We start from the raw sequence: 20,841 nt of genomic DNA, 5'->3' as shown, positions 1-20,841 counted from the left end.
ACAACTGAAGGACAGAAAAATGGACTGTAACATACCTTGACAGAATATGCCAGTGACAGGGTTACAGCAAGTGGAAGCCCTTCAGGTACAGCAACAACCAACACGGTAACACCAATGATCAGATGTCGCACTAGTTCATTAGCATATGATGTCTTCCATGTTTCTTTTTCAAAAACAAATGTTTTAACACAGAATTGCACAACAAGTATTACCACTGTCAAAGCAGCAATACTAGAACCTGGAATTATGACAAAAATTAATGGCATCCTATTTCAATAAAACTGAGTTCACTACAAAACTGAGTTCACTACAAAACTGAAGCCATGTAATAAATATCCACAATTAAATGATAACTTTATTTCTGGGTACTGCCTACACAATTTTTAAAAAATGGTGACTATCATTGCATTTCCAGTAATGACTGCCACTGAACACAATGGAAACACCTATTAGCAGTTACCCATTTGCCACTGATATTACTGTCCTCATAAGATCAAAAATAGTAGTATGATATCTGAAAGTCTTTTCTGGACAGCCATTCACAAAACTGAAACAGATGATCATCTCTACAGTTAAAGGAGCCATTACTGTTGTGATGAACCACGCTTATTATTTGTCAGAAGGTATCTGTTGAAAGGCCTACTACAGCCTACAAGACCTGACATAGTTATCCCATGCAGTAAATCTTGCATAACTTCCAAATGCTAATCAAATCTCTAGGCTCACCACAGGCATTATGACTGATGTCAATGACAGGCAATACCCTCCAAACCTAGTCCACAAACATCTCCTGTGTCAAATTCACACATGCCCTAATTCTTCGACTAGTGACACGAACCAGCTGCGAAGAAGCACTCACTCCTTCCCACTCCCCAAATTAATCAATAATAATGGCTTGAACTGCCTTTACCCATACTCAAAAGTGTGCATCATCATTCTGAAATTCTTCCCACATCTCCCGAACTTTTACTGCCAACCATCCATTAATGAAGCACCATTATATCAAGCCTACGGCTAACCCGTTACTACGCAAGTCAAATCCCTCCGAAAAACTAGGTGGGAGACATGCCCCACGCACTCATCCCACACATATTCTATCCCATCACAGGCATATCCTATCCCATTGCACACAGGGTCACCTGTGTTAGCACTCATGTCACACCAGCTTGTTTCAGCTCATGTGAATGCCCACAGGCAGCTGGGCTGACACAGAGAGCGGGCTTGTAGGTGAGGTCAAGTGGATGTGCATGCACGGAACATGTACAATAGGGCTCCTTGGCACGTAGCCTTCCCTGCCTACACATACCCGTGAATACAAGAAGGAGCAGGCAAGGGAGTTTGGAACATTCCAGTTCCACTAGCAATCGGAGTGAGGAAAAAACAACTGTCTATAATCCTCTGTATGAGCTCTAATTTCTCCTATCTTATCCTTATGTAAAATGTATGTTGGCAGCAGTAGAACCCTTCTGCAGCATGCCTGACATGCCAGTTCTCTAAATTTTGTCAATAGTGTTCCTCAAAAACAAAGTACGCTTCCTGCCAGAAATTCCAATTTGAGTTCCCAAAGCATCTCTGTAACACTTGCATGTTGTTCACTACCAGTAACAAATCTAGTTGCCTACCCCTGAACTGTTTTGACATATTCCTTTAATCTGACCTGGTGCGGATCCCAAACACAGCAGTAGTATTCAAGAATAGGCTGTACTAGTGTCTTTCATGCTGTCCCCTTCACAGATGAACCAAATTTTACTAAAATTCTCCCAAGTCAAGCATTCGTCTTACCTAACACAAACCTCACATGCTCATTCCATTTCATATTGCTTTGCAAATGTTACGCTACGACATCAGATGCCATAACTATGTCAAGCGGGACACTACAATACTGTATTTGAATGTTACGGGTTTGCTTTTCCTACCCGTCCACATTAACTTACATTATTCTAAATTTAGAGCTAGCTGCCATTCATTACATCGACAACAAATTTTGTCCAGGTCACCTTGTATCCTCATGGAATTCTTTTAGATAAGTTAAATCATTACGGTTTGAATGGGGCAGTGCACAAATGGTTTCATTCATACTTAACTGGAAGAAAGCAGAAAGTTGAAATAAGTGGTTCATGTAATGTTAAAACAACAGCTGATTCCTCAAACTGGGGGGGGCTATGAAGTACGGGGTCCCACAGGGTTCGGTCTTAGGTCCTTTACTGTTCTTGATATATATTAATGACTTGCCATTCCACATTGATGAAGATGCAAAGTTAGTTCTTTTTGCTGATGATACAAGTATGAAGGCTTTCACGACCGGATGTCATATCTTCTGGTAAACCTTCCGGGATGTAAGGTCGTGCTCCATGAATGAATGAAAAAAAAAAAAAGTGTTTCATGGACCACGATCTTACATCCCGGAAGGTTTACCAGAAGATATAGTAATAACATCCAAAAACCAAGAACTAAGTGATGTAATTGTAAATGATGTTTTTCACAAAATTATTAAGTGGTTCTCAGCAAACGGGCTCTCTCTAAATTTTGATAAAACACAGTATATACAGTTCCGTACAGTAAATAGCACAACTCCAGTAATAAATATAGACTTTGAACACAAGTCTGTAGCTAAGGTAGAATTTTCAACATTTTTAGGTGTGTCCATTGATAAGAGGTTAAACTGGTAGCAACACATTGATGGTCTGCTGAAACGTCTGAGTTCAGCTACGTATGCTATTACGGTTATTGCAAATTTTGGTGATAAGAATCTCAGTAAATTAGCTTACTATGGCTACTTTCATTCACTGCTTTCGTATGGCATCATATTCTGGGGTAATTCATCGTTGAGTAGAAAAGTATTCATTGCTCAAAAACAAGTAATCAGAATAATTGCTGGAGCCCACCCACAGTCATCTGGCAGACATCTATTTAAGGATCTAGGGATCCTCACAGTAACCTCACAGTATATATATTCACTTATGAAATTTGTTGTTAATAATCCAACCCAGGTCAAAAGTAATAGCAGAGTGCATAGCTATAATGCCAGGAGAAAGGATGATCTTCACTATGCAGGGTTAAATCTGACTTTGGCACAGAAAGGGGTAAATTATGCTGCCACAAAAGTCATTGGTCACCTACCAAACAGAATCAAAGGCCTGACAGATAGCCAACTAACATTTAAAAATAAATTAAGAGAATTTCTAGATGACAACTACTCCTACTCACTGGCTGAATTTTTAGATATAAATTAAGGGGGGGGGGGGGGGGGGGGGGACCAACTTAACCATTAATGTCATGCAATATTTTGTGTAATGTAATATCTTGTTAGGACATCTTTTATTAACTTGACACATCCCACATCATTACGAAGTGTCATATTCATGATCTATGGATCAAGTATTAATCTAATCTAATAAACTTCAACACCTTCACAGCATCATTAACAAGCAACTGCAGATTGCTGCCCATTCTGTCCACCAAATCATTTATGTATCTAGAACGTAACAGCAGTCATATCACACTTCCCTGAGGCACTCCTGACGATACCCTTGTCTCTGCTAAACACTTGCTGTCAAGGACAATATACTAGGTTCTGTTACTTAAAAAGTTTGAACCACTCACACTTCTGGGAACCTATTTCACATGCTCATACTTTCATTAACAGTCTGCAGCGGGGCAGCACGTCAAATGCTTTTTGGGTATCTCTAACTATGGAATTTGCCTGTTGCCCTTCATCAATAGTTTGCAGCATATCACGTGAGAGATGGACGAGCAGAGTTTCACAGGAGTGACGCTTACTATAACAGCCGATTCATGGACATAAGCCTTTTGGTCTCTAGGAAATTTATGATATTCTAACACAGAATATGTTCTAGAATTCTGCAGCTAACTGATGTTACACATATTGGTCTGTAATTTTGTGGGTCCTTTCTTTTACCTTTCTTATATACAGCAGTCCTTCACACTTTTTTCCAGTCACTTGGGACTTTACATCGGATGACAGATTCATGATAAATGCAAGCTTAGCATGGGGACAATGCCATAGTGTACTCTTTATAAAACTGAATTTGGATTCCACCCAGACCTAGCAACTTATTTGCTTTCAAATCTTTTAGCTGTACTGTGTGCGATTGTGAAACTACAGTAGGCTTGCACGATTCTCCTGTGTGAAATATTTCTTAAACACATAACTTCTGCTTTCATTTTGCTATCTTCTAACGCCACAGCAAACTGGTCAACAAGTGACTGGCTGGAAGCCTTAGAATCGCTTAGCGATTTTACACAGCACCAAAATTTTCTTAGGTTCTTTGCCAAATATTTTGCTACGGTATGACGGTGGTGGCGGTACGCTTTGCGTGTAAATCTTTTCACGGACACACAAATCTCTACTAATCTTTGGTAATCATTTGTGATTCTCTTTTGAACTGAGCCTGCAATTGCCTTTATTTCCTCAGCATTTTCTGAATTTTCTTGTTAAGCCATGCTGAGTCTTTTCTGTCCTTAACCCACTTACTGGGCATATCTGTCAAGAGCATGATTTAAACTTGGCCCACACTCCACTGTGTCCATCGTACTGGAATTAAATGATGTCCATTCTTTATCTAAGTAAGATGATAACTTCTTATCTGCTACTTCTAGCAGAAGCTCCCTTTGGTCTCCATGACTAATTTATCAACACTCTTAACAATGTCATCATGGTGACAGCACTATCACTAATCTTTGTCTATACTGACACCAGCAGTAAGGTCTTGCCCATTGTAGCTACAGGGTTTAAAATATTTCTACAAAATGTGGGGTGCGGAACTGGCTGCTAAAGACAGTTTTAAGAAAACTATGTTCAAAAGTACTTTGCAGGGCTATCTGTCTGCAACCCCTGGAGTGAATCCATAGATGTCCCATTTGATATCCTTGGTAGGTGTTGCCTCCATTTAGTATTGGATGATGTGGGTATTTATGTGCTACTGACCACAGATGTTCTGTAAGTAACTCTACAACTGTCACAGTGGAACCCTGTGATGAGTAAAAACATCCAACAAGTAACCTTATTTCACATAGACCTGTTATATGTGTCTAAGTAACTTGACTGTCACACATTTGACCTCAATAGAGACATTTTTTGTCAATTGCAATAAACACGCTCCATCCTATGGTGCCTAATCTGTACTTTCTAATATGTGTGAGAGTCAGTAAATATTTCAGTTTTCTACTTCAGCTTTCAGCTATGTCTCGGTCCCAAGAATAATTTGTGCACATGAACTTTCACAGAATGCATTAAATGCGGGAACTTTGTTATGAATACTCTGACAATTTACTGATAAAATTTTGATAGTCAAATTGTCTTGACTCTGAACACACACTGACTGCACTAACTGCATATCGAATAGCGAGTGTTCATCAGAGTATCTCAAACTAATGCCTAGCCTATGAAACACCTATGTGCAATCCACAAGTAATCTGCTATCCAAGTAGCTGCTCCATTTGTTTAGTGCATCCACAGCCTATCAAGCTGAGCCCTAATGCAGTCTAGAAATCTGCAGCCAAGACCACCACAGGGTCAATGAAGCCTTGGTTGAGACCCTCCACCTGACACCAAACCAAAGGACCCCAATCAACTGAGAACAATGACAAATTGGAGCACTGCCTTCATCTCTCATGTGCAAGGCCAGCAGGTTTTACTACCTCTGCAAGCCACCTGTATGTGGCACACAAGCAACACGCGTCGTATGTGCTGAAACGAGCCATAATTCGCAGATATCTGTGCCCTGCGTGCTCAATAGCCGCAGGCAGAGCCTCCTCTATACATCTCTTACTTGTGACACAGGTCTCCAGACTAAATGTCATGACTGGCATGATATACGTTTTCTACATTGTCTGTTTAGCTCTTAAAGGGACTCCTCTGTCCCAGTTTAAGTTTCATACTTGGTAGAAGACACTTGGTAGAAGACTCTGGGTCTTTGTGATAATCTGTTCAAAGCTTGTAGTCTGGCACTTCTATCACTTGACATGACACTACGAAGATTACTGAAACCACTTCTCCTTCCAGAATCATCCTACAAGGTGAGTGTGCCATATTCACCTTTATTGCCACTGTATTCTTCTTACAGTCAGCTTTAATTCCCTGAAGTTCTTATTCCAACCACCTCTGAACATCCATTTCCATTTCTCCCCAAATGGCAGTGTCATCAACAAAAGCAAAAGCCTCGAGACCTTCATTTCCTACTTCCTTGATTTCTTTCCTGTTTGTGTCCATATCCATAATGATTTTGCAGTCATACACAGCAAGCAAATCATCACAGCTAGCTATATGTGCTTTGAAAACAGTGCCATGGCACACAATTTCAACTTTTTCCTTTATAGCCACAGAAACAGAAGTGTTTGCTGTATGTATCTATTAAGCTCTTCACTGACATATCTCAACATCTTGAATTCAATAATTTGGAGGAAAGTTCTGAGAATTTATTTAGAATTGCATACTTAAGAAACAGATGAATTTTTAACAAAGACAAAGGAAATGGCGTGACTTGAAATGTGTCAATTACTGTACTTGTACATTCAAAGTATTATGTAGCAATGGCCCTTAGCATAATTCTCATTTTAGTTCCGTGACAGTTATCATTTATATAATCTCACACACAAATTACTATTTTGTGTGTGTAAATGAGTACTGTAATGATGCATTTAATGAATATGATGCATTTAATGAATCTGATGCCTGCACAATAATAAAAATTTCTTAGACTGTTCAGTTCATCATTTGTAACATGCAACAAAAAATTCACATGTGAATCCAAGTAAAATAATTTTGAATATTAAAACATAAGATAAAAAAATTTATGAAGTCAACTATGAAATAGCCAAACCTGCATATCCTATTTGTATTGCAAGTTTTGTCAACTTGGCTTGAAGTACAGATTTCTCTTTCTTGTGAGATTCCGGCGGTGGGGCCTGTGCGTGATTCTCTGAAGGTGGAGGAACATCAGCACTGTGTTTGTTGGCTGTTCTGTCTGTAATTTGTGCAGCTGGGACACTCACATGGCTGTTTCCTGTAACAGGTGCTGCCTCAGGTTCTTCAGCAGCTCCTGTAAGCCAACAAATGTAATATTATACCATCACAATATATTACATAATTTTTTTATATTATAAAATTTCTTACATTGACAGGCACAAAATTGCCTCATCATCAAGGTATTTCATTAGGTTTATAGAAACATTTTAATTCTCAAGGGTGAACTGTGGTATTGCTTGTTATCAGTAAGTTAACATACTTAACAGAAGAAACAGTGCCTTTCACGAGAAATTTTCTTTAAAGTAAAGAATTTTTGTTTTTAAGAGTTTCACATCTGAACTATAATGGTAAATATGGTTCTAGTCCCCAAAATTAACATATATTCCAAGTTAAGTCCCTGCTGATTATACGATAGCTACAGTTTTCTTCATAGTAGCTGGGAAGTTCCGTTTTTTTACACGACATGTTTCACTACAATTCGTCTTTCTCCAAGTCTCTAGCAGCTGCATGGAATTCACATACTAGATGTCTATTACCCTGAAAATATACGTTAATACACCACTAACACGAGGTAAATGACAATTGCCATGCTGTGTCCTAACACATGTTGAGCCTCCAGTGCAAGCATTCATATTGTTCTCCATAATTGATAAATGAACTATATCCTCCAGACGGACTCAGCAGCTACAACTATTAGAAAAAAAAGAGCACTAATTGGTTTATGTAAAACCAAGTGTCTTAACTACTTAGTTATAAGATTTTGAATGGTACTACTAAATCCTTCCTTATTGTTTTAGTTGAAATTATAACCCCACTCCCACAGACTACATTACTGTTAAAACTAAATTTTCATGTCCCTTTGTGTATGAAGTCTGCCACATGCCACAATTTCTACTCCTTAACCCCTCTGTAAAAGGGACTAACAGAACTGGAAGTAACATTTTTGTCTTTCTTAAAACTCTGCCACAATGAGCCACAAGGAGTTGAAAGGGACCAGTGTATAATGAGGAGTTTTTCTCCAAAGAGATGGAACAGACAAAAGTGGTGCCCACTTTCACAGTCTTTAGGCCATCATTCCTATTTAGATTCACTGTAGAGAGATTTTTATCACTGCTGATGAAGCAGGAGACAATGATAGAACTCACTTCTTTCAGGAGGTAATTTTTGATGCCCACATGAGATCAAATCCTTTCATAACTAACTTAATAGCACCGTGTCCCATGGAAAAATGCTAACAAATCCAATACGGCGCTGTGCAGACCATCTGAAGAGTCTTATTTCCATAGCACTTTCCCCCATTTTCTATTGGAAATTAAACAATACTATGGCTAAATAAGTGCACTAGAGGAAGTTCTAAGAATTACTTACTGTTAAAAGTCTGAAGAACATACTGCTTGAAAAATTAATGGAAATTGTAACTATCTTTTCCTATCAAAATTCATGGATTGTTTCCATTTCACAACAAAGAAAGTGTGTGTCCAGATGCTTGGGCTGAAAGTGTGAATTACTCTCAAATTTGGACACAACAGTTACCATTGGTTCAATGAAATCACAACATGGGCACAATAAAAATTTATTCTAAGGCGTTTTCTGCAACTGCAGCAACTACTTTACTCTGAAGCAAGGCCCATTTAAAGCAGAATTCATTCCTCAATGTAAAATAGCTTTCGGGTGCCCTCCAGTCTAATCTTTGCAATATCCTGATATGTTATGCTCTCATCTGTCTCACTTCCATATTGTTTGTAATCAAACTACACTCTTTCAATGAGTTATTCAATAGCTTCCTATATTAATCTCTTCATCATAAAGAATAAATTAATTGAAAGGTTGTGATACTACTAACTATGTTATTTATTTGATGACAGCAGAACTTTTTTCAGTTTAGTGTGTTTACATCTTAAAATATTAGCAGTTTCTCACGTAATTTTATTTCCCTGCCATTTCACTGTTAACTTTGAGATGTTGCTGCTATTTTGTCACTTTCTTAAGCCAGAGTTGTAGTCTTTCCATAAAGTACTTATTAGATTTCCATTACCATTCCAATTTTTTAAATAAATTTAATACTGGTTATGAAATTAATATTACTTGCACAGCTGGTGCTTTTGTCAGTATCTTCATATCAGTAAATTTACTTGTTAACTGCAAATCTTTCAGACATTACTTTTCTTTTCTGAACAGCTGGCAAAACATTATATATGACATCACAATAGAAAGATTGAAGGTGAAGCAACAGTTACTTGAAGAAGCGAACATATACAACTTCGAGTCATTCAGTCAAAGCAATGCCACAGAAATGTAATGAATCCAACATACCAAGATTGGCTGAAACATTTAAGTGTGTAATGCACATTCAGTGTCTAGAAACTAAGTAATACTGCACAAACATGACATGCATATACTCAGATCCAAAATGCTTGAAGTGCAGAATACTGATGCCAGCAGTTACTTATTTTCAAACTAATAAGCTATTATAAAACAGCATAATTGATTTCAAGTGCTGTGAGCCTATAACTATCTACTGTAGCAACTATCACTGACAGTGCTATATGAGTACCATCCACACTTCTGTCGTCATTTAGTATGAAACTGTACTTATTTCATGATAATTTATGGAGAGGAGGAGGAGGAGGAGGAGGAGGAGTAGTAGTAGTAGTAGTAGTAGTAGTAGTAGTATATGGTGGGGCAGAGGATATGTATGGTGCAGTTATTTTCTTTTCAAAGGATGTACCCCCTTCATTGACTAAGTCGTATGAATCTGACCGCTCTCTCATCCGAGTCCAGTCTCTTAACGCTTGCACTACCTCACTCATTACTGTATTTTTTTTCTTCCTCTGTTTAATAGAAAACAGATCCCTCAGTCAATCAATAGTTTTATCTTTCATCTATTTTCAGTTACATCTAGATGTTGAAAGGCAAATATCAGGTTCAAATTTGTCGGTAGAATGCCAAGGAAATGCATTTCATCTAGAAACTATGTCACTTACAATCTTGTCCCCTACACTCTTGAAGATTGTTCTCCTCATGTGTGACCCTCTGTAACATGAATTATGAAGAAAGAGGGGAGAGACAGGAAGAGTAGATAAGTTTCTTGTCACAGTTTTAGTTGTCATTCCAAATGTGTCGTTGAAAAGCTTCGCACACTTAAGGCATGCCCACACAATGCCTCTATCCTCATGCGCTTTGACCGATGCACGGCAATGAAAGCGCATGCACAAAAATTAGTGGGAAGAACATATGAGCGCATGCTGGAAACTAACGACATATGTATAAGTTCGAGCTACTTATTTCACTTTTCAAGACAAAGAATTTCAGTGATCAGTCCTTAAGCTGAGAAATACATGAGGGGGCATTCTTTGTCATTCTGTAAAGACTGACTTTCAATACATTATTTGTATTTGTGTTTGTATTTTATAAAGTAAAATACTGTTTCCAGAACTTCAGGCAATAGAAAATAGACACAGATTACCATCCTCATGGTTGAAAAATTTGGTAATGCCATGGACCCTGAAAAGGAGGTTACGCTTTCCAACTTAGTATTCTTTTTGCAAGATGAATAGCCCTTATTCCTGGTACTTCACTGAAGAGCTCCACCATGCCATCTTTTCTTTTGTTCAGATACCAGACTTCTCAATCTTTGTCCTATTCAGTCACCATAACATGAATATTTGTCTACGGTTTCAATATGCACTTTGATAAATTTGTAGGCTACTGCTTTTTTGCTTTCGAACTTCAAAATGTACCTTATTCTTTACATTGATATGGTAAGAGACTTCTTATCTAATACTCGATTGCTATGAAATGAGTTTTTATTCAAGTAACCTTTATAGTGCCATTCCGTATGACTTCTCTTTCCCTATAATCATCTATACATTTCAGCATGCTTTCTCTGCAGTCACCAGGCATTAATGTACAGATATCATTTTGAAGCATAACCTAACACACTACACAATGAAAGACATGAGCCCCAGCTGCCTGTCTGCTAAACAGCATAAGGGATTCCCACTGATACCAGGAAGCAACATATGGCCTCCATTTCAAGAAAATTACACATTCTCGAATGATCAAGCATAGTTGCTCTGTTGAAAATTTAAGTGCATGTGCAAAGTTGAACAGAAAAAATGGCATTGCGTGGACGCACCTTTACATATCGAAGCTCAGACATTCCAATACTTGTCAACAAACATTGTTTCTGGATAGATGGAAACATAATCATCACTCTCAAATAATTAGACCAATTGTGACTTGCACAGAAGCGTACTGATAGTCTTTCTTCCAACAATACTTGAGTAAACAGAATAGAAAACTGAGGAGGAGGTCGAAATGACGCTCTTACACTACTATAGCATCTGACACACAACATATCGGTACGTGCAGATGCAAATGAGCACTTCTCAACTTGGAGGATGGGATTGTCCCATGAACAGGGATTATTGTGTGCTCTTTCTCCATGATTCCATATTTCACCTGCAGTAAATGAATGATTTTTGTTTAACTTGGTTCAAATATATTACAACGTGTGACTAAGTCATTCCTGGGCCTTCATCGGAGCGACCTACAATGACTGCCTTATCATCACAATCCTGACAGATATTGAGAGACACCCAGTTTACAAGTAATGGCTTCTTACATCTTTTAGCTACTCTGCCTGTTGAATACAAAAACTTACTACTTCAATTCTGATGAGATTTTCTCTCTGCAGCAGAGTGTGCACTGATATGAAACCTCCTGGCAAATTAAAACTGTGTGGATTGAGACTCTGCGCACACTCTGCTGCAGAGTGAAAATCTCACTATGGAAACATCTACCAGGCTGTGGCTAAGCCATGTCTCCACATTATCCTTTCTTCCAGGAGTGCTAGTTCTGCAAGGTTCGCAGAAGAGCTTTTGTGAAGTTTGGAAAGTAGGAGATGAGGTACTGGCGGAAGTAAAGCTGTGAGGAAAGGGCGTGAGTCATGCTTGGGTAGCTCAGATGGTAGAGCACTTGCCCACAAAAGGCAAAGGTCCCAAGTGTGAGTCTCAGTCCAGCACACAGTTTTAATCTGCCAGGAAGTTTTACTTCAGTACTGTCCTCACTCAGCAGCTATTTGAAGTGTTCTTTACTCTTGCACTCTCTTCTTTTGCACTTTAAAAGAAATATTTTAGTGTAAATTAAGTCCAAGTGGGTCAGAAGTGCTAAGTACTTAGGAGCAAATATTTTGATTTGTTTCTCCACTCATCTCAGAAGTCAGCCATGAGGACTAATAACCTGAATGCTGCAAGTTTAACTGTGTTTTGAAACCTTGTAATTACATCCATAACTTTCACAGACACAGTTTGCTAAATAACTTATCTTCATTCTGATCAACTACATTTAATGTATTAAAAAGAAACATGCCTCACTGGTTTAAACATACTACTCTGTAGCATTAAGTAATAGGTCAGATACTTTTGAAATCCTTTCAGTATTTCAGTAAACATATATCTTTAATTCCTCACAAAAGTGTTATGTATGTAAGTTGCTTTTATGACAATTGAATGATAGGTATGGGAACAATCAGTTTAATTTCCAAACACCATCAGCAGTGCAGTTACATCCAGTATGAACTACCTAACACAGTAAAACTCAGGTGTGCAGCGATATTACATGCAATGCACCATAGTTTTTATCCATATACTATATTCTTTTCTTGCCTCATTGGTGATGAAACACATTGTCATTGTCAGTCTTTTGAACAAGAAGTTAAAATATGCTGGATTATACAACGAAAATTAATCTGGACACCAAAACTGGAAACATCCTGCAAACTAAGCTGCAGAGTTACATGAATATGGTTTTAGAAAACCTTGAGGCATATTAGTACTTCAGATGGCAAATGCACTTTCACTCTCACTGGAAAACTGATAGTTGTGAAGTTCAATCCAAGGACTATTTTGATGCAGCTATCCATCCAAGTCTATCCTGTGCAAGTCTCTTCACCTCTACACAACCAATGCAGTCTCCATCCATTTGAATCTGCTTACTGCTATCAACACTTCGTATCCTGTTTCAACTTTTACCTCCATCCCTCCCCCATCCACATACGCACATACCTCAATTACCTAACTGGCAATTTCTTGAGACCTCAAGGAATGTCCTATCAACTTATGCTGTCCTTCAATAAAGTTGTGTAAATTTCATTTCATCAATTTGAATCTGTACCACCTCGTCAGTTACGTCATTCACCCCCCTTATCTTCTGCATTCGCACATAGCACTACATTTTGAAAGCTTTTATTCTCTACTTGTCTCTAACACTGATTATCCGTGTTTCACTTCAGACACCTGGTAGCTGAACTATTTGTTTATGCACTTCAACATATCTTCGATATCAGTATTCTATTGGCAGTCAAACATTAATTATAAAAGGAACTACTTTAGTAAGGCAATAGGTTGCCAAATATTATAAATCTCCTGCTGAAAGCAACAGCGAGAATGAGTAAGCCAGTAAACAATAAAAATTGCTGTCTGATCAAAACTGACTATTATCCTGTCATAAATTTTACATTGTGTTCCGAACATAACTAGGCATCATAAATCTGAACCAGACGAAAAATTCTGAAAATACCACACACCTACATCTGTTCATTCTGATGCTGGATTTAAATTAGACTGTTAGTACCACAAAAATGCTTCCTAACGGACAAAGAAAATGTTCCTCTGCTTTATAGTAAACACAATGAATTAAAAAAATCCAATATTTTGGTAGTCCCCTTTTGGGTCAATGTGTTTTATCCAGCTTTTCCTCCAAGTAGATTCCAACCATGAAATTCAATTCTGGAAGGTCTTGAACATTCCCTTCCATTGGTGTCATAACCTCTTCAACACAGAGAAAGATTTGCAGTCATAGATTACTTTGTATCTGTGAGTAGTAGATAGTCTCAGGGTGGCACGTGATGGTAATAGGAGGGGGGGGGGGGGTAATAAATCTTATGTAACATCCTTCAGTTATCTCACTGTTTATGCACGTTTTAGGGCCAGTCTATCATCCTGTATAAGGATTACTGCTTTCTTTTGAATTCTAAGCATTCATTTGTTTTGTTCAGTTAGACATGAATACTTTAATATTATTTGTCAGTTACTGATTTAATCACTGGAAGATGATCAATCCCTTTCGCATCATTGAAAATACTGTCCATAATAGGCTTTGCTTTATTTGGCACTGTTCACGTGTCCATCCACCACTTCAATTTTATTTCTGGTGGGAGGCGATTGAGTCTTATCTTATCCTAAGTAACAAATTTATACTTTACATAAATTGGATTCTTTTCCATTAAGTCTGAAAAAGGTTGACAATTTTTATTCACAATTGTGTTTGTCGGCATTTAAAAAAGGTGACAAGTTTCGCACAAACGTTTCTCATAATTATTTAGCATTACGTGTACCATACCACCTCCTGAAACATTTACAGTGTCAGCTATTTCATGCAATTTTCACCTCCAGTCACTGAGTGCTATGTTGTGCACTACCACAAAGTTTTCACCTCTTGCAGTTTTGTGATTTGTGTGATGTGGAACAACTTCAGGGGAAATACAGAACATTTGATTTCAGACATCCATTTATTAACAGCTGAAAACTGAGGAGCAAATTCCTCATCAATCTTTATGATCTTTGGAAATGATTTCACTGCAATACTTCACAAAACCAAGAATTTCATGTGTTTTTTTTCCAGTTAAAAGAAACATATGAAGTAAAACTACTTTAAGAAAGCACAGTTACAAACTCAATAAAATTTGACTGACATCAACTCCATCTTTATTTCTGGTCAAGAGGGAAAAAGGAGGGAAGAGGAACTTTGGTGCGACTACAGTGCATTCGTAGGGCACCTGGTTCCAACAGCATGCCAGAAACGGGTTCAGATTGGACTCTTATCCTTTTCTGCATTGTCTTCATAGAGACTTCTTTTAATTATTTTTAGATATTTTCCATTTACATGGGTTCTAAGTACTCTCCTTGAAGTGCTACATACTGCTGCATTTGTCCAAATCACTCAATGGTGAATTTATGGAAGTGCACAAATTAAGATAATGACAAGAAACCAGAATTATTCTAACCTCCACACAGCTAAGTGAGAGTGCTCTATTACCCGCCCAAGAGCAGCAGTTGGATGGGTGGGCAAACAGCTGCTGCTGGTGCAGCCAGCCTTTAGCACACGTGACTGTACTGCCTTGGCCTCGCACTCACAGGCAGGGTTGACCAAGCCATTTGCTCATGCACAGAATATGTGTAATACAGCTACCTGGCAGATAGGCTGTACTAGCTGTGCCTGCCCACAGGCGAGTTGACAGGCACTTATCAGGGCCTGTGCCCCATGGGGGCAGAGTTCAAACAGCCTACTCTACCACTTTAGCAAATTCAGAAATAAAAATGAAAACACACACACACGCACACACACACACACACACACACACACACACACACACACACACACACACACACACACACACACACACACAGGCATTTGTTATGGGATTCACTATGTTGTCTTCAATAATTATAATACGGAACCAAGTTTCTTAATTTTCGAACCTAGTTTTTCAACAGAGTTTATGATTTTTGTCAGATGGGTAGAGACCGAATACATTCCTTACGAAAAACGAAGAAACACCAAGTGGCAATGGTGGGAAATGCTGGAAACAATTTGCAAACTGGTAAATTGTTAAGTGATTACACCTATGAAGTAAAAGTCAATGTGTACTCTGCCCATGTGTCCTGATGCAATTATCCTCTGCACAACTGTAAAGTTGGTTCCGAGTTAGATGTAGTAATGATGTATGAGATGACCACGAGTCATTATTGTATGCATTGTCTATAGCAGAATAATAACACAAAAGAATGGTTCATATCACTTAGAAGAAATGGTGGCACAGATGGTTCTAAGAGTACTTAAGACATATGCCCAATAATAAATAAAGAAATAACTAGCTATTTTTTACAACAAAGTTAGCTACCCTATTTTCTTTCTTGTGTATTTTCTATTTGAGACACTCCCAAAGTCATATTTATTAATGAATGTTTCACAAGAATTTTATAAGATTTTAATAAGTAGCGATTAAATTAAATCCCTACATACATATTCCAATGGACATCTCCTGTATGGCCGTTAATGACTCAAATGAGGGATTTCAGAAATTCTTAAATCACTTAAAATGAAGGCTTCCAATTTAATGACATGAAGTCTACTTTGCTATGTGAACGCACATAACAAATACCACGGCTGCTGGTGTTCTTAACTTTCCCATAAACCTTTGAGTAGGCGTGGGGGAGGCGGAGAGGGGTGTGGGAGGTTTACACAGACACTAGTTTCAATGTGACACTGAATGAAGGCAGCCAGGTATTTTGAAAATGTTGAAGTTCGAAGTAATGCTTGTGCCTGAACATTGAATTTATACAAGATTTCCCCATCTGTAAAAAAGGTGCAGGGAGGAAGAGAGAAGGCCATTTATTAGTCACCAGGTAACACTCCATCGCAAATGGGCAAAAATGTGTATCACGAATCATAGTGGATGAGGTGGTTACCAACAGAATTAGCCAGTGATATCAGTGATTTAGTTTCTTTAAGTGGACTGTGTACCTACCCCAGCTACCCATGCTATATGCGCTGTAAATCTAAAATTCAGCTTCGAGTTAAAAAAGTGCAAAATAAGTAAAACTACTGCTGTTTCAAGTGGAAAAGCATGCAAGAAGCTAAGCCTGATTAAGATGCCTCAGAAAGACTAAAATAAGTAGCAAAAAATCCTCGATACGGATTTTCTAGTTTACTAGAAGATAGCAATTGTGTTGACACGACTTATCAGTTCTGTTTTCAACAGTTCATGTAGCCTAACAACAAGCTGCATCATTAACTGTACAACCTGACTAATTTCTATGGCAACATAGAAAATAATTTTACCACCCGACTTCTCAAGGTTTACAACTAGCAATGGAATCTTTAACTGAATTTATAATACATTAAGTGGGTATCATTTATTTCTTTGGAGCTTAAATTAATGTTTAAAGCACAGCAAGACATGATTTATTAGATGTTATTTGCAATATTAATGCAGTTTGCCAGTAGTTATACTTATGCATGTTGTAAGTTTACAGGCCTCATACTATGTTAAAAATTTATTTTGGTATTTATGAAGAAATTTTTAAGAAATAAATGAGAAGTTTTTTCACCTGTCAAGCTCTTCTTCTTCCGCTGTTTCTTAGCTTCTGAAGAGGGAATCATGCAAAAGGAAATTCATTAGTATTAAAAACACAAAATAAAATCCAAATATCCAGTTACAAAAGGCTCCATACTGGATGGGAATAGTGTGAACTTTGTGCTTTGTTATCAGCTTCCAACTGTGACATAGGAAGGCAAGAAACTATAAATAAAAAATTAATGTTCTAGGGCTGAAAACCTTTTTTCACATTGCACGTATGGAATGTCAATTTCTAATAATAGTGCTGATTTAAAAATTTATCACAGATCAATCATTTTACATCCAGTATGGACATTTTTCTAAATTTCCAAATAGAAAGTAACTATCTAAAAAATAAAAGTGCTGCTAACAAGACATTTTTAAATGCCCTTCTCAAAACTATTTTTGAAAGACTGTCTGAAAATCTCTTCTGGAATGTCTGTATTGGGGTACTTAGGAGCTGTCTTGTAAGCTTCTCTCACACAAACACCACACAATTTATCAAATTTTACAGTAATTCAATTTACTTGTGTACACACTTAAGACACTAGAAACATGACATGAAACGCACCCTACACAAATGTTTTAAAAACAAAACAGGTGTTAACATTTAACCATGCTTCTAAACTCCCACATTAAAAAAGGCATTACATGCATGATCACAGCAAAACAACACTGACAATAATTAAAACTGCAATAGTCACACCATCACACCTTTCTTCTTCTTCTTTATTTCTGCCTCCTGTTGGTCAACAGCAGCTCCCAGAAGGGTGAAAATTATACCAGCTTGGGAGTTTACACCAACTGCAGTTACCAACATCTTGCCACTGCCTTCCATTACATGAGTTCCTGGAAAGAATGGAACACTGTTATCTTTGAGGTAGCGACTAATACTTACCAACAGGAGTACAGAACAGCATAAGTTGCACACCAAGCTCTTTATACCATACATAAAACACTACTTATATTCTTCAAATGCAAACAGATACAGTAGCCAATCAATGAGTGATTATAAATGACCATGTGTGTTCAACGTAGATTCTATTTTGAACCTGATGATATGACATAATATGAAGTAGACATTTTTGAAACAGCAGACAAACTGAAAGGGGGGGGGGGGGGGGGGAAGATGTGGCTCCTCATAATGGTTTTTGTATGTGGTGTTATGTTCATCTGCACCCATCCCAGGTGCACACAGTGATGCATGTACCACTGACTCCTGAAAAAATGGTTAGTCATGGTTGTTCCATAGAGAATGAAGTTTTCAACAGCTGAGTCTACCCAGAAATTTACTCCTTCAGCTATTGCATGGCCTTGATGGTTTTTCATTGTGGATTTTAGCAGAGCTGAGTGAATTAACAAAAATTTTCCCCACAGTCCATCACTGCTTCCACAGTCAAGTAATGCTGATCACCTTGGGACAAAAGTTGTTACACATTCTTACTTTACAATAAAAAATTGTTGCATTTGTCGATGCAGTCTACCAGTGTCTTTATTTTAATAGGATTTCAGTTTATCATGAAAATAACCATCAATGACCGCCTGCAAATTTCTGTAAGTCTAAGTGCTGAATATTACTGAATGAAAACAACTGAACAGTTGTATCACAAAAACTAAGTGGTATTTGGATAGGGAGAAAGGGAGCTTAAAGTTTAATTGCCTCTGGCTATGAGTTAATTAAAAACTGAGCTGAACTTCGGACTGGGAAATTTAGAGGAAGGAAACTGACAATGCTCTCTTCAAAGGAACCGTCCTAGTATTTGTTTTTAAACCTTCCCTATACTCTATAAGCCCCCTTCGATTGTGGTGGAGGGTACTTCTGGTAACACTATCATTTCTCAAATTCCCTGTTGCATTCTCATGCAACATATGGGAAGAATGACTGTAGATGGAAGCACTGATCAATTTAGAGGAATTACAAAAAACCTAAATTGGTACGACTTTATGGAGATTTGAACTATGCTCTTCCTGAATGCATTCCATGCCTTAACCAGCATGGCACATTGCTTCATGCAGTGTTTGGGAGTGGAGTAATGGAAAAATGAGAAAAATACTTAAACAGGGAAAAATTTCTGCGTAACATTTTAACACTAATGACTTCCATGTCTCTGTGTATAACATGGGTCACATGTCTTTTGTAAAAGTGGCAAAGGAGAATGGATGACTTTTGGGCAACTCAAATGAAAGACAATGCAGGAGTTTTTTTTTCTTCTTCTTCTTCTTCTTCGTTGAGTTCGCTGGTAGTGAAATACAACCTGATTTACAAGAAATTCCTGTCAAAACTGCAATGAGCCAATTAATCATGACGTTAAGTCTGATAAAGGATTGCCCCCACTCTCGAGTGAAACGACTCGACAGTACAGACCAGGAGTAGTTGCTGAATGTTAACACTATTCTTAACCAACTCCTTTCTAAATGGACTCACTGGAGGGAACTGCATCAGATGCAAATCTAGAACAGAGTTGTACACAAGATATCTTCATTCTTATTCAGAAAGTTGTCCAACGGCAACACGTGAACATCAACATTGATGGACTGTTGAGGACTGGGGATTTGTTAGAGTGCCTGAGGATTTACTCATTTACATTTCTCCTCTTAAGAGAATCTTGCAGAATGATGTGTGGAAGAATGTAGTCAAGTTTATGGCATCACAAATCACTGAGCTCTGTTTTTATCAACATCCACAATCTGAACACTAAAATGCATTACAGATGCTTCTTATAATTATACAGCATAATAGTGTTTCTTCCCATTTCAACTGTGTATGAAATGCAACAGAAATGACTGCTTAAATACCTCACTGTGCTGTAATTAGACTAATCTTGTGGTCAGAGGCCCAGCAGGAGTGACACTTAAGGTGTGTAGTATACTCTGAATAGATCCCTCACTTAATATTGTGTCTTTAAGCTTTTTTAGTAATCTCTTGTGGGATAGCTGATGTTAATTTATAAGCACACACCAGCTCAGTTTTTTTCAGAATTTATGTGAAGCTTAGGTCAAACAAGTATGTGACAATTTGTGCTGTGTTTTGCCATTTTGTACGCAATCTCTCTAAGATTTTTCAGTATCCTACCAGTCAACTGACCTCTGTGACCTGTTTTGCCTACATTTGAGCCTATGTGATCTCTTCACATCATATCCACCCACACTGTTACACCTAGATATTTGTCGGGGTTGATGGATTCCATTTATGACTCACTGATATTGTAGTCATACGATATTGTTTTATGAATTTTGTGAAGTGCATCATTTTACATTTCTGAACATTTACAGCAAGCTCCAAATTTCTGCACTGCTTCAATATCTTATCAAGATTTGACAGGATATTCATGCAGCTTGTTTGGACAGTACTTCATTGTAACTGCATAATTGACAAAAATTCTGAGGTTACTATTAACACTGCTTGCCACATCATTAAAAATGACATCAAAAGTAAAGGTGTCAACATTTTTCCTTGGGGCATACCTGAAGTAATTTCTCCTCCAGTCGATATTTCTCCATTCGAGATAACACACTGCATCCTTCTTACCGAGAGAGCTTAAATCCAAGCACAAATGTTATTTAGTACTCCATATGATTGTGCTTTCATTAATAAATGTTACTGTGGTACTAAGTACAATGCTTTACGGAAATCAAGAAATACTGCACCCATCTGATAGCATTAAACCAT

The 20,841-nt window shown here is 37.8% G+C and overlaps 1 protein-coding gene across 4 annotated transcripts in view; it reads right to left on the bottom strand.

Moving 5' to 3' along the window:
* The window catches only part of LOC126470151 (plasma membrane calcium-transporting ATPase 2-like), a 374,428-nt gene that overhangs the window by 87,794 nt on the left and 265,793 nt on the right, over window positions 1-20,841 (bottom strand). For 3 of the 4 annotated variants that reach the window (XM_050097768.1, XM_050097769.1, XM_050097766.1), the window contains exons 9-12: window positions 17,886-18,020; window positions 17,164-17,199; window positions 6,843-7,061; window positions 36-238 (exon numbers count right to left, since the gene is read on the bottom strand). In XM_050097768.1, coding sequence (XP_049953725.1) covers window positions 36-238; window positions 6,843-7,061; window positions 17,164-17,199; window positions 17,886-18,020 — 593 coding nt within the window. The remainder of the gene's footprint in view (window positions 1-35; window positions 239-6,842; window positions 7,062-17,163; window positions 17,200-17,885; window positions 18,021-20,841) is intronic. The other variant, XM_050097767.1, reaches the window with a different exon arrangement.

This window comes from Schistocerca serialis, chromosome 3 (genome assembly GCF_023864345.2).
Source record: "Schistocerca serialis cubense isolate TAMUIC-IGC-003099 chromosome 3, iqSchSeri2.2, whole genome shotgun sequence".
Lineage (NCBI taxonomy): Eukaryota > Metazoa > Arthropoda > Insecta > Orthoptera > Acrididae > Schistocerca > Schistocerca serialis.
This window is presented reverse-complemented; position numbering and strand designations above follow the sequence as displayed.